The 12,922-nt window shown below is 30.8% G+C and overlaps 1 protein-coding gene across 1 annotated transcript; it reads left to right on the forward strand.

Moving 5' to 3' along the window:
• The first annotated feature begins 437 nt into the window (after positions 1-437).
• LOC124534241 (putative uncharacterized protein DDB_G0282499) lies at positions 438-2,603 on the forward strand. The gene is made up of 2 exons (XM_047109975.1): positions 438-531; positions 604-2,603. The coding sequence occupies exons 1-2, from the start codon at positions 474-476 to the stop codon at positions 1,599-1,601; spliced, it is 1,056 nt and encodes a 351-aa protein (XP_046965931.1). The 5' UTR covers positions 438-473; the 3' UTR covers positions 1,602-2,603.
• Positions 2,604-12,922: the final 10,319 nt, after the last annotated feature.

The raw sequence follows: 12,922 nt of genomic DNA on the forward strand, positions 1-12,922 counted from the left end.
CCAAGGTTGGTGGCGCATTGACGATTTAAGGAATACTTAATATTTCTTACAGCGTTATTGTCTATGGGTAATGGTGACCACTTACCATCAGGTGGCCCATATGCTCGTCCGTCAACATATATCGTAAAAAAAATACAACATTTCATAAAATTCAGTTAAGCGTTTTGGTCGTGATAGAGCGACAAATCAATATAGATTGCAGAGAAAAAGTAAAGATATTTAAATGTCATTAATAATAATAGATATGATTAATTAAACTAAAAATGTAATCTAATTGCATTTCAAGTTTTGGACTTGATGATAAATTTTTCAAGTATATACCTATTTAAAAAGTCAACACATCAATAGTAACAGTATGCACCTAGCTATACCTACATTAAGAAAGTTATCGCGTAAAACTATTTTGCATATACTACATCAACGTTAAAGAATAATAGGTTTCAAACGTATAATGTTACATTGTAACGCGCAAAATGTACGAGGGTGCTCGTTCGATCTTGTTTATATATCTAATTTTAAATTTGCTTCTATGTAAGTTTATGTGGTTATAACTTGACACAGTTTTAATAAGATGATGAGTGATTTAATTGTTATTTGTTTCAGTTATAAGTGCTAACGATTTATCGACAGCGGGATGTAGAAGCAAACGTCACTTATTTCCTTTGCTGGGGTATCTTCAAGGATATAAAATTGGTCACAACTTTGCACTACATTTACCTCCATTCGTTTTGTCACCAATAATAATATTACCTTCAGTGAATCAGCAACAAAGTGTGAACGTACAAAAATCATCATCAGACGAAAATTACCAGGAAAATGGAGGAACATTCCAGAACATATCTCCTGCTAAACTAGTTGCTACAGAAATTGAAGCTAATGATGATATCCAAAGATCAAATGAATCCCTCAACTCGAAAAATAATAGTAACATCGAAAACGTTAGATATAAATCTAATGATGATCCTGATGTACTACAATCGGGTAGTGATAGTTTCAGACAAGCTAATGTTAATGAGACAAGTGCTACTGAAACCCCGGAAAATATTGATGAATTGATAACAACTACACCATTTGCAGAAACAACTGAAACTGAAATAGAAAATTTAATAATTAATAGCACAAAACCGCTTGGGCCTTATCCAAACGCTTCATATAATAACGAATATATAAATACTTTATCAATCACTGTAGCTCCAACACAATACAATTTGACTCTCCCTAATGCTGACGATAAGTGGCAAAACTTCAGTCAACCTACAAATGATTCTAAAAATAACAATACTATAAACAATATAAATACAACAATGGATATTGTTTTTCCATCAACAGAAATGATAAAAACCTATCCATATCCAAGGTCTTGGTATAATTCAAAGGTAGATCGACTGTCAATAACGACAAATTCGTATACAAACGAGGAAGCTGGTTTACCGCCTACTTACGATGATCGATGGCAAAGATTTTCCTCATTAAGAAAATCATATCCATCGTCTGGCTTTCGACCTCTCGCTGGCTTGTACTATGATGGATTTCTACACAAATCTTTAACTAAAGAGATGGGATTTATTCCGTATCGCCATAACGGTTATTATTATAATTGATGATGTGCCTGCAAAGTAAGTTATTTCGTAAGTAGTTTGTTATGAGTGTCAAATTTACTTTCAGTCTGCTCATAAAAATAAGTTTATAAATAATTTATCAAATTAAAAGAAAAAGAAACAATTAACTATAAAATGTATACAGTTATATTATCAATCGACTTATTATAATACTGATGTAAGAAATAAAGAAAAACTGTTCGTAATTTATAATAAAAAAATACAGTGTTATTTTATTATTTGATAAGGCTTTGAAAACGATGACATAAGAAAAACAAATCAGAATCATAATTTAAATATCAATGGAAATAATGATGATGAATATAAGCACAAGTATAAATGTCCGTTAATAATTCAAAATAACCGTAAACCACGAAAATCGGTAACATTTACCGCTATAAATTTACAAGTGTCTTCAATAGCAATTGTCATGATACTCGTGAAGCAAGGATTGCCTTTGTGTTCAGACATTGTTGTCTCGTTTGTAACATTGTTATGTGAATCGTTAGCAAATGAAGAGTTTTATTGCGAGTGAAGGAAATGTGATCATGTTCCTCTTAACGCTTTGCTATTGTGTAAACATATACTTCTTGACACATTTGTTGTGGTTGCTCTAGAGGTATTCTTAGTGCTGTCTCGAAATATACCAATTTGTAAAAGTTTAAGTTAAAAAGTATTTAAATATGCAGTGCTTGAACATTGCGGCATTTCTATTGCGCTGTTCTAGTGCGGGTTATATAGATTACGCAATGTAACACATCAGGTGACATCATATCTTTCTCGTTTTCTTTACTTTGTTGAAATCTCAAATGGCGCTTAATTAAGATAATGTGAATCTATGATAATCGGTTCAATTTCATGTGTTTTCGATTACGATACTTGTGTTAAAATAATTTAAATTCATTAAAAATTATTTACATGTCCCAGAAGCATATACATCGCTTTATTAATTATGATTGAAATTATGAGTTTTAAATAAATCATAACGATATAAAAACTATTAATTATTTTATCTCTCTGTTTAATAGTTTTAAATAAATTGATTCCTCTTTTTGTGTTTATTGTTTAATTATTTCATAAAACTTTATTTTCTTTAAAGCACATTTACTTTATTTTAGAATTGTATTATTATTTTGTGACAAGTGTTATAATATTATTGTTGCAGTGATAATAAAATATCATTCAGTATGCAAGTTTAGATTTTATCTGACAAGTAGGTACTTAATCATTTGAAGTTCTAATAAAATGTCACTACTAGATAAGTATTGTTACAAAAATAAAATGCTCCAGCGAATCTTGATGATTCTTTGATACAATAAGTAAGATATTTTAATACTGAGACGTTTTAAATAATAACTTACGCTGTTCTGTCCTTACTACTATATGGACACTTATCAAAAGGCGTATCTACCAAATTAAGGAGGTAACGTCAATATTTTCAAGATCAAGGTTTATTTTAGTGTCTCTTACGTCGTTTTTATTTCATTTTATTTGGAATTTCATGTAAGACTAGTTTTATGAAGTTTTTCGAACGTGTCTTGTAAGAATATGCTCACACATATTTTGATTGGGTATACAATATCATTACTATTAAGACGACTACCTACAATATTTTTAACAATATTGTTTACTGTTTATTAACAACAAAGAATTATTTTAAATTATGACAATGTTTGTAGTAGGTGATTTGTTGAAATATCTTACGAAACATTTGAAATTAAATGCCCTCAATAAAATCGTAATACATATTTAAGTTCTCATTTAAAATGCGCAACATTATACAATAGTGCGTAGTTCTAATAAATACATTAGAAACTAGAATAGTTAAATATTAGTCCCAAATCCTAATTACAGTATCCCAATAATACCTTTCACTTATCTTACCCGTTACCATTCGCAGTTGTGTGTGATTAAACATATTATTAAATTAATGTTTTACTTTTACATATATTGCCAATAGTAGTCGCTCGCGGCTTCGCTTGCTCTTTTAGGGTGTTGATTGTCATGTGTTAGGCAAAAAAGTAGCCTATGTCCTTTTCCTTAGTCCAAGTTTGCTTCGTACCAGATGTCATAAAAAATCGGTTCAGAGGCTTTGTCGTGAAAGACCGACAAACAGACAGACAGAGATACTTTCGCATTTATAATATTAATATAGATTGAACGTCAATAGGGCAATGGTTTAAAGGTCACCCAGTGGAGTAAAGAGTCGCAGGTAAGTTCGAATCCCTTAGGACATTATTGTCTCGTCTCCTAGAATGAGCTGAATTGGAGATGAAATGAGAACTATTATTAATTTCTGTTAATAGGACATGCTACCTTATTTTCTTATTGATTAATATTGATTAATAAAAACTAATAAGTTAAAAACTCACTTATCTAGTTTACAATATTAATATACTTTACTTTAATTTACGATATATTCTTTTAAAATACATATTGTACTACTGTATAGAGATGGCCCAGTTGTTAGAACGCGTGCATCTTAACCGATGATTGCGGGTTCAAACTCAGGCAAGCACCACTATATATATGAGCTTAACTTGTGTTTATAATTCATCTCGTGCTCGGCAGTGAAGGAAAACATCGTGAGGAATGTGTCTAATTTCATCGAAATTCTGCTACATGTGCATTCCACCAAACCGCATTGGAACAGTGTGGTGGAATTTGTTCCAAGCCCTCTCCTTAATGGGAGAGGAGGCATTTAGCCCAGCAGTGGAAAATTTAAAGACAGTTACTTTACTTTATTGTACTACTACAAATCAATATATGTATATATAATCAATGATTCGCATTGACGTTATTAATAATGCTCTAATCACAAATTTACAAATATCTATCGTTGGCGCACAATCTTAATTTGACCATGTTTATATAAAGAGGAAGTATACCCGAGATCAGTTTTACTTTAATTTAAAACTCTTTGTCTTTTGATTCCTCCGCTAAGGCACGGTATGAAGTGACCTTAGCATCTGTCGATCGTATAAACTGCTCAATGCAGATGTCGCCACTTGTATACACTGCCTAGCCAAATTCGTAGAAATTACATTTGTATAACCATTTAAAGGCGACAGTATTAATTAATATACTTGCTTCATCTCTCCAAATATCCATCTATAATTATATGTAATAAAAGTATTAGTATAATATATTTGTAATTTAGATAATTTTAATGTTTCTACGTAACAGACAATTACACGGCTTTAGAAATCTCATTAAAACGTAATCGCTTCGAAATTGAGACTCACATCAATATTCGAAGTTAGTATTTCTCAAACTGAACCCAGCGACAAATAGTCGTCCAGAATAAGATATCAGGGGTTGGAACTTTCACGCGTTGACCCCTTTTTAAAGGTTAATGCTTTGAGTCCCCTCCGTATCACCTGAATACTAATATTATGTTTACGGGCGGTTCTAGTGAAGTTTAATATTCTTGAAGGGCAGAATCTGCTTGTTAGCGACAGATGTTGCTCGGAATTATTTAATAGTCTATGATAATTGCTATTTAATTACAGAAAATCTATTGTACCGCGTCAAAATCCACACAATTGGCACGTTCCTGACATAAAAATGTTAGTAATGTGTTATGGAATAAGACCATAATGATATTTCATATATAATGATGTCATTAAAGACTAATATTTCGTTATCTATCTACATTTACACACAATTATTTAGAGTCTTTGATATATATATATATATTTAGAACCAGAAGTAGCAAGTAGGTTAACCTCTAAAACAATTATCTTTAATTTAAAATAACAATCAATCTACCACAATAGAAAAACATTTAGTCTACAACACAAATAACCATCAATAATCACATTACACCGTAATAATTATATTCACGATCTCAATCTGTCAACAACGAATCTCCCGCCTTTTTTTTTTAAAAAAAATGGGAAGTTGTGTGACTTGACGTAGATGTTGCTTGTTTATTCCAACAATATATATATTCGATTTTTAAATGATCACAGTTTTTTATCAAATAGTTTTAATTTATAACGTACCTCCTTTGCAATATTCAAGATTAGCGAAGTGTAGAAAGCAACAAACGAGTCAAGTTAATATTCCGCATAGTGCAACTGGAATTCGTTGAGAGCAGCAAAACGGTTTGAATTAGAACATACTTTGTAGTAAATTTCGTGAAACAAGCATTCCACCGTTGTTTGTATCGAGATTAAGAGTGCAGTGGAACGGAACCTGGACCTTTTTAAACACATTTGTTAGCCTTTATATTTCTAAATGAACTAAATGCCACAGGTCAGCGTTGCATACGAAATAATAATCATTATTGTACAAGATTAATAAAATTAATTATAAAACATTTTAGTACTGTCATGTTAGTGTTGAAAGCTAATTGTGTACATACAAACTCAATAAACGTATCCATAAATAGAAAGATAAATATATTGTGTTTTTACTTAAAATCAGCGCTGGCATTACAATTACAATTAGGTAATGAAATTAGAATTACACGATACGTTAATTATATATCTGTTTTTTAATTTTATTTCACTCTTGTTATAATAATTTCGATCATCATTTTTGAACATCGAGCTACTAAAAATAGTTATTGTATTTGTTTTGTAAATGTTTTCTTTTTTTTATTACATTATATTAACTTTTTTTGAATTTGGTACAAATATTGTAACTGGCTTTTTCTAATGTCCCCAGATCATTAAAATGTTTTCGGTTGGTGACGAAACAACATAAACTAGTACTAAATTATTATGTACATGGATCTACACAATCTTGATCCATTGTTCTATAAAACTAAGCCTCGGTATAAGATTTTGTTTGATAAAAAACCAAAATATTCGTATAGCATTAACTACGTAGATAAATATTCTTATAAGCATAAGGTGGATTTTGATTTTCATCGCAAAAGGCTGATATATTTTTACGTGAATCTGTGGTAATGAAATTCGAGCTCGCTAACGCAAGAGGGATTATTGAGGAGAGGCGTCAAGCCCGCGCCCTTCACTGTATTACATATGATTTATTTTCAGGGGAGACCACTCGACATATTCCTCTAGATAACACCTGCACCGAATTCAGATTTATGAGTTTGTATAAGGCATTAACTCGTCGGAATAAATGATTCATAATCCTACCACGTGTATTGTAAAGCTTATACATGGAATATATTAAATCGATTTTTTTTTTCAGAGTAACACGTTTTATTCCTTTGTTATATTTTAACGGTGTTATTGAAATGGATTTTTATTAATGAATATAATAAAATATATATGCCCTTTAAAAGCTTTTATTCGGAATAAATAATGTTTTTGAGTATACTAGATTTACACTAGATTTTATGTAACAGTAGTTTATTAAGAGTTGTAAAAAACAGAGGTGTCAATTTGTAAATTGTTTCAAATGCATCTTTATAGAGTTGTAGATTATATTATTAAAAAATAATGTATTTACATATGTAACAATGTACAAGCAAGTATAGTATTATTTTAAAATACATAGTTACTCCTGAAATAAGTAAACAGCCCGTATCCCACTGCTAATCTAAGGCCTCTTATTCTTTTTATAAGAAGGTTTGGAGTTTTTTGCACCTGTTCCATTGCGCGTTAATTTGTCTAAATGTGTGGGTGTTTTTGAGTATGTTCGTGTACGCACACGGGGGACAGACAGTATTTGCGTGTAATCATAAGACGACTCATTTTTTTTTTGACAACATCACATACAGTACTCTGATCCCAAGGTAAGTAGATAAAGCACTTGTGTTATGGAAAATCAGAAGTAACGAAGGCACCACAAACACCCAGACCCAAGACGACATAGAAAACTAATAAATCTTCTACATCGACTACGGCCGAGAATCGAACCCGGGACCTCAGAGTGGCGTACCCAAGAAAACCGGCATGCACACCACTCGACAACAGAGGTCGTCAAACTCATGTAGATACTCTTTGAATTTTAAAACAAAAGTTAATAATATTTAGTTAATATTAACGATTTCTTACATTACTAGCGACCCGCCGGGTACAATACTGATACTAAATTTACTTCATAATTTGTTTATTTACGACATCACATTAGAAACTTCCAAAATTATTAGTGTTTCTTTATTATATTTTCCATGTATTATATACAAAAATCTTCCTCTCGAATCACATTAAAAAAACGCATCAAAATCGGTTGCGTAATTTTAAAGATCTAAGCATATATATAACAGAGCAGTAAGTAACTTTGTTTTATACTACGCATACAACATATTAAATAACAAATTTCGTATAAGTTACATCTGTTTTTAATGAGTTAATAGAGAGCTTTTGATACGGATTAATAAATTATATTTTTCACCTTTCATTAATTTCAGCCGTAACAATATTTACATACATAATCAATTCAATTACACATGCAAGCTCGTTTGGGTACTGTGAAACATTCGTTTCCCGGATGTATTAAAAACATACTTCACGTATAAGATATTATTCGTTTATTCACGAATTACTACGCGATTTTTTTTTAATATAAAGAAAAAAATATATAAAGTAACCAATATTCGACAAGTGACTATCTCTCTCTATTTAAATTTATTAATATTTTTTTAATATTTACATTATAAAAAAAAATTAAGTGACTCGCTAGCAAAAGTTATAAAGGAGTTTGATTCTAAATCATCATATCATCTCCGTAAAGGTTCTTTGAAAACAGAATTATACGAAACTAACATAATAAAAAATTGATTCTGAATTGATCTGTTTAAAATAAATTGTATATTTAAGTGCAACTTTACGCTTATTAACGTTTTAGTTTTGTCAATTATTTTTGAGTTGAATTAAGTGTGATCGCACCTTCTCAATTCCATAGTCGTTTCAAATTCTTAAGATTTTTTTTGTTATTGATCTATAACTCAATTTGAAGGTATAGTTTTACTACAAAATGAAGTATAAGCCACTTAAATAATAAAAGTTCTTTGATCTTTTAGTGTTAAGATATACCATAGTGGATCAGGTGATTCTTTCGTTAATCAATTAGTTAATTTATTATAAATCTTAAGATTCTGGTTTCATTTCGGTGGAAACATTATAATATATAAAATCACAGCAGATCGTGTTCGGTATATATATATATATATATATATATATATATATATATATATATAAACCAAAGTTCATTCAACCTCCGTATAAGCATTTGAGTAAATCATTCTCTGTAGTATTTCGTATTGATTATTATTTCGTATACTCGGTATTAATTGAGCCCCGAGGCTGCACTGTGCTGACTATCTAATTAACACCAGTGCACTATAGTAATAATAATTCGTACTGAAATAAAGAGGATCTCAATAATTGTTAACTGTGTTTACGAAATTTATATTAAATGTATATGAATAGTTCCGCCATAATATTTATGTACATTTATTTACCTTCGCAGTAAAAATTGAATACACGTGTTTTTTAATTTTTACCCATTTTTACCTTAGGCGGTGTCGATTTTTCTAAACAATATTTCCTACTATAATACTATAACAATTTACCTCTCTCTCGCAAAGGGATGAAGCCGAGAGTGGCCACTAGTTACAATATAAATCATTTGAAGAAGAACAATATGTTCATAAATAATTCTATGCGCAAAGAATAATATAATTCGATTAAAAAATACAAATATAAACTTTGCTTATTTCTAAAATGTTATAGAAATAAGTATTGAATAAATATTAATAGATATTTATACCGCCATACTATGACGTAGTCTTCCACCCTTTTACTCCCTCTCCTGATACTCCTCGATTTCGCACCCAAGGTGTCCCGCCAATTAAGCTTCGCTATGCATTAAATGCAACGTCAAAACGCTTCATGTTATGCATTTTTAGCTCAGACTGAAATGTGGCACCATCTTTAGAAATGTTTGTAAAATACCTAACTAATAGAAACATGTTTTAAATGATAGGATATTAGACTTCTAGGATATTATATTTTATTCTTTTCCTTAATTTTATAATGTATTTATATAAATTTTCTCATTGTAAAATATAAGTATACTCGGGGTAAGAAAAGGCTCGTCACCTTAAGATCTATTTTCGTGTGCTCAGAATGAGCGATAATCTGCTTTACCGATGGAAAATGACATATTGCGTCGCAATGATTTGATGTTTAGATTCAAAAGGTACTACGAGTTTAAGACTTGATAAAGGAATAAATTTGAAAACTGACGCTGGTTTTTTTTACTCTGCCTGTACCTACAACAGATATTTTGCAAAGTAAGCACATGAAAATTCAGGACGAGTTTGAAACCACGATCTTCGGTGAACATACAAGTTTGTTAATGATTAGGTAAACTTGATTTCTAATGTGATAAAATGATTGTAATTCTATTACGTTACTTTTCCTTTAGGCAGAACGGGCCACCTAATGGTAAGTGGTTACTACCGCGCATAGAAATTGGTACTGAAAGAAATTTGCTTCGAACATTTACAAAGCACTAACAAACTTGGGAATTACGATGGTATGTCTTTTGTGCCAGTATACACTGTGTCACTCACCCTTCAAACCGGATCATAACATATGTAATGTGTAAGCGGTACCTACACAGACTGTCACAAAGACCTAGTAATAAGATTAATTCGTATGTTATTGCCATTCCCTTAAACCATTCACTATTTTCATTTTCTAAAATTCTATATTCAATTTGTACGTTAATTTATGTCGAGAATCTACATCAAAGTCGTAATTTACAAATAAATTGGTTTTACAAATAATTCTCAAGCAAATCTCAGATAAGCCCCACGAAAATTGTTTGATAATAAAAATAAAATGCAAAAATAATAATTTCTTCAGACACATAAATTTTGAATATAGTTAAATTTGCCGTCTCTTTGGCGGCTTGTTTGCAAACTTCCATACAAATATCTCTGTGGAAAGGTAAACAAGTTTAGTTTAGCTCTCATTTTGACACTCCAAGGAGACGTACGAACAAACTTCTCGCATCGTCTAATTAAGAAATAACTTTAGTCTATTCATTTCAATTTCATTCGAAGCATAAACAGAACTGAAGTTTGGTTACCCGTTCCCCATTATCCTCCTAGATTTATTGTTGAAATCATTTTGTTCAGGCGATATTAAGCCATAAAACGTATTGCTTAAATGATAAAATCGCGTGGTTGCGTATGACGCATTGTAACTCTGTCGTATGGGTATCGCTAGAGGTCGGATGATAATAGTGACTGTTATTCATCATTTATCACTGTTGACGCTATCAATCCACCGATTCGTAATTATGATGGTATAGCATTTAGAGTTATTGCTGCCACCGAAACACGACGTCAATGTCGATAACGGGGCAATAGTACCTTATATAAAAGTCTATGTCCTAACTGACGGACGGGCAACAATACAGAGATTTTAAATTTCGAATACACCTTCTATCCATAATATAGAGGTATCAATATATGTCGATTTTAATTTTGATGTCCAACTCCAATTGTTCCGTTCAAGGTCATTTTTAACACTCGAAGACACAGTGTTAAGTAGATACATTATTCTTAACCTTTTGCAGGCAAAACTGGGTAGTCCATTAAATTCATACGATTTGTAAATCATTTTCTAAAATCGTAATGTCAAAAATATAATATAATACTTCAATCAGCTTAGTTTTTTTTTAAAATATAGGTACACGCGAGAGCTTCACATGCGCAGTATGTGCTGTCAGAAGAATTATCTGCGCTTCACCAGACGCTGAGCATTATATTTAAAAGAAACTTGTATCCACAAATTATGTCAATAATACTCGGCTGCAATATCACCCCTACGCAATTGACGAAGCTTTATACTTTTCAAAGGTAGAATTTTCTCGGAAAAATCTAGGAGAAATGTAATATCAAGTCTTAAATTATAATGAGAAATTATATTTAAGTTCCTTAAAATATTCTTTCCTCAACCTTTTCTAACGAAACAAACGAATATTAAAATAAAATGATTAATTTTTTTTTGTAATTAGATTACTTTTAAATTACAGTTAAAATTTTATGTAGAGCGCTTAAAGTTAAATCACATAAGACCAACGTATATAACCGCTTTACTCTATTATTAATATAAATTAAATTAATACATTCATAGAACAGTCATTCACTAAATTCCATAAATACCGGCTTAAAATTACAAAAATAGAAAATGGAAATCCTCTTGAGATCTTTGTTAAATTTCAAATTATGATAAGCGTAATTAAGTAAAATTAGTCAGCCTTACGTTGTATTGAATAATTTTAATACCATTTAAAACATCTGTTATAGGTATTGCAATTCATCTATTTTGAATGCGATTGCTGATAACTAACTCGTTGGTAAGATGGCTCGATATAGGGCCCTATATCGCGAGGTCCTGTATTCAAAACCTAAGTCAGGCCGAAAACTTACAAAGAAAGTCTAAAACTTGAAAGTGCATTTCCGTGCTTCAGAAGAACACTTGAGTACGTAATCCCGTTTTTGGTTGTGTTGAATTTGCCGCCCAATCAGATTATGAGACAGATAATATGCACAATGACATATTAGTCTCTTGAGCTTAGCTGATAAGATCGAAACCGGTCAGGATGGCATCATTAAATGTAAAATTTATTGACTACTCTTTTATTTAGACGCTATAAGAGTATGAATAAAAGGTACAATTTTATTTTTTAATCATTATTTTATGACATAAAAAAGGGCCTAATATATACTGAGATAAGAATATTAAACTTGCTTTTTTGGTCATGTTCATTTTCGCGAGCACGATAAAAAAGGAAAAGAAACCCAACTGACCTTCTCGATAAAATTATATTCGAAAGATTGAGCCCTTTGTCATTATACTCAATCGTTTGTCAAAGTTTATCCATTACTTTCGTTTACAATCTAATAATAGAAAGGGTATGAAGCGAAAAACCAACGATATTTTGTATTCGACTTCAGAAAATCGGAAACGGAAATATTTCTTATTTTTGTACCTTTTTAATTAAATATTTTGTATACTGATTGTTTTGTTCATTGAATATCATAAAGGGCACTAACGAGGCCTTGTTAGTCTATTAGTAGGCTTGTTTATAAGGCTGTAGTTCCGAGGTTCTAGTTACAAATCTCAAGATTTTTTGTTCATCCTATAGAATTATAAGTCTGAGTGTGCATGACATAGTTGTATATGGAATATTTTAAGAATTTGACGTCCGTTTTAAAAAAATATTTTAACAGATATATTTTGTCTCTAAAGTGTATGGACTCGTACTTCCAGAATTTCTTCTGTGTGTAGAAATAAATGGCTCAAGTATAATGAGAACCGGACATTTGTTACAGTAAGGCAGCATCAAAATCAGCTGTTAAAGCTTATCGGATTTCATTC

Source organism: Vanessa cardui, chromosome 12, assembly GCF_905220365.1.
Source record: "Vanessa cardui chromosome 12, ilVanCard2.1, whole genome shotgun sequence".
Classification (NCBI taxonomy): domain Eukaryota; kingdom Metazoa; phylum Arthropoda; class Insecta; order Lepidoptera; family Nymphalidae; genus Vanessa; species Vanessa cardui.

Excerpts from the sequence above, each read along its gene's own strand:
- LOC124534241 (XM_047109975.1), top strand. The coding sequence starts at position 474 with ATGTACGAGGGTGCTCGTTCGATCTTGTTTATATATCTAATTTTAAAT. Across the intron at positions 532-603 it reads AATTTTAAATTTGCTTCTAT|TTATAAGTGCTAACGATTTA; the intron begins GTAAGTTTATGT and ends TATTTGTTTCAG.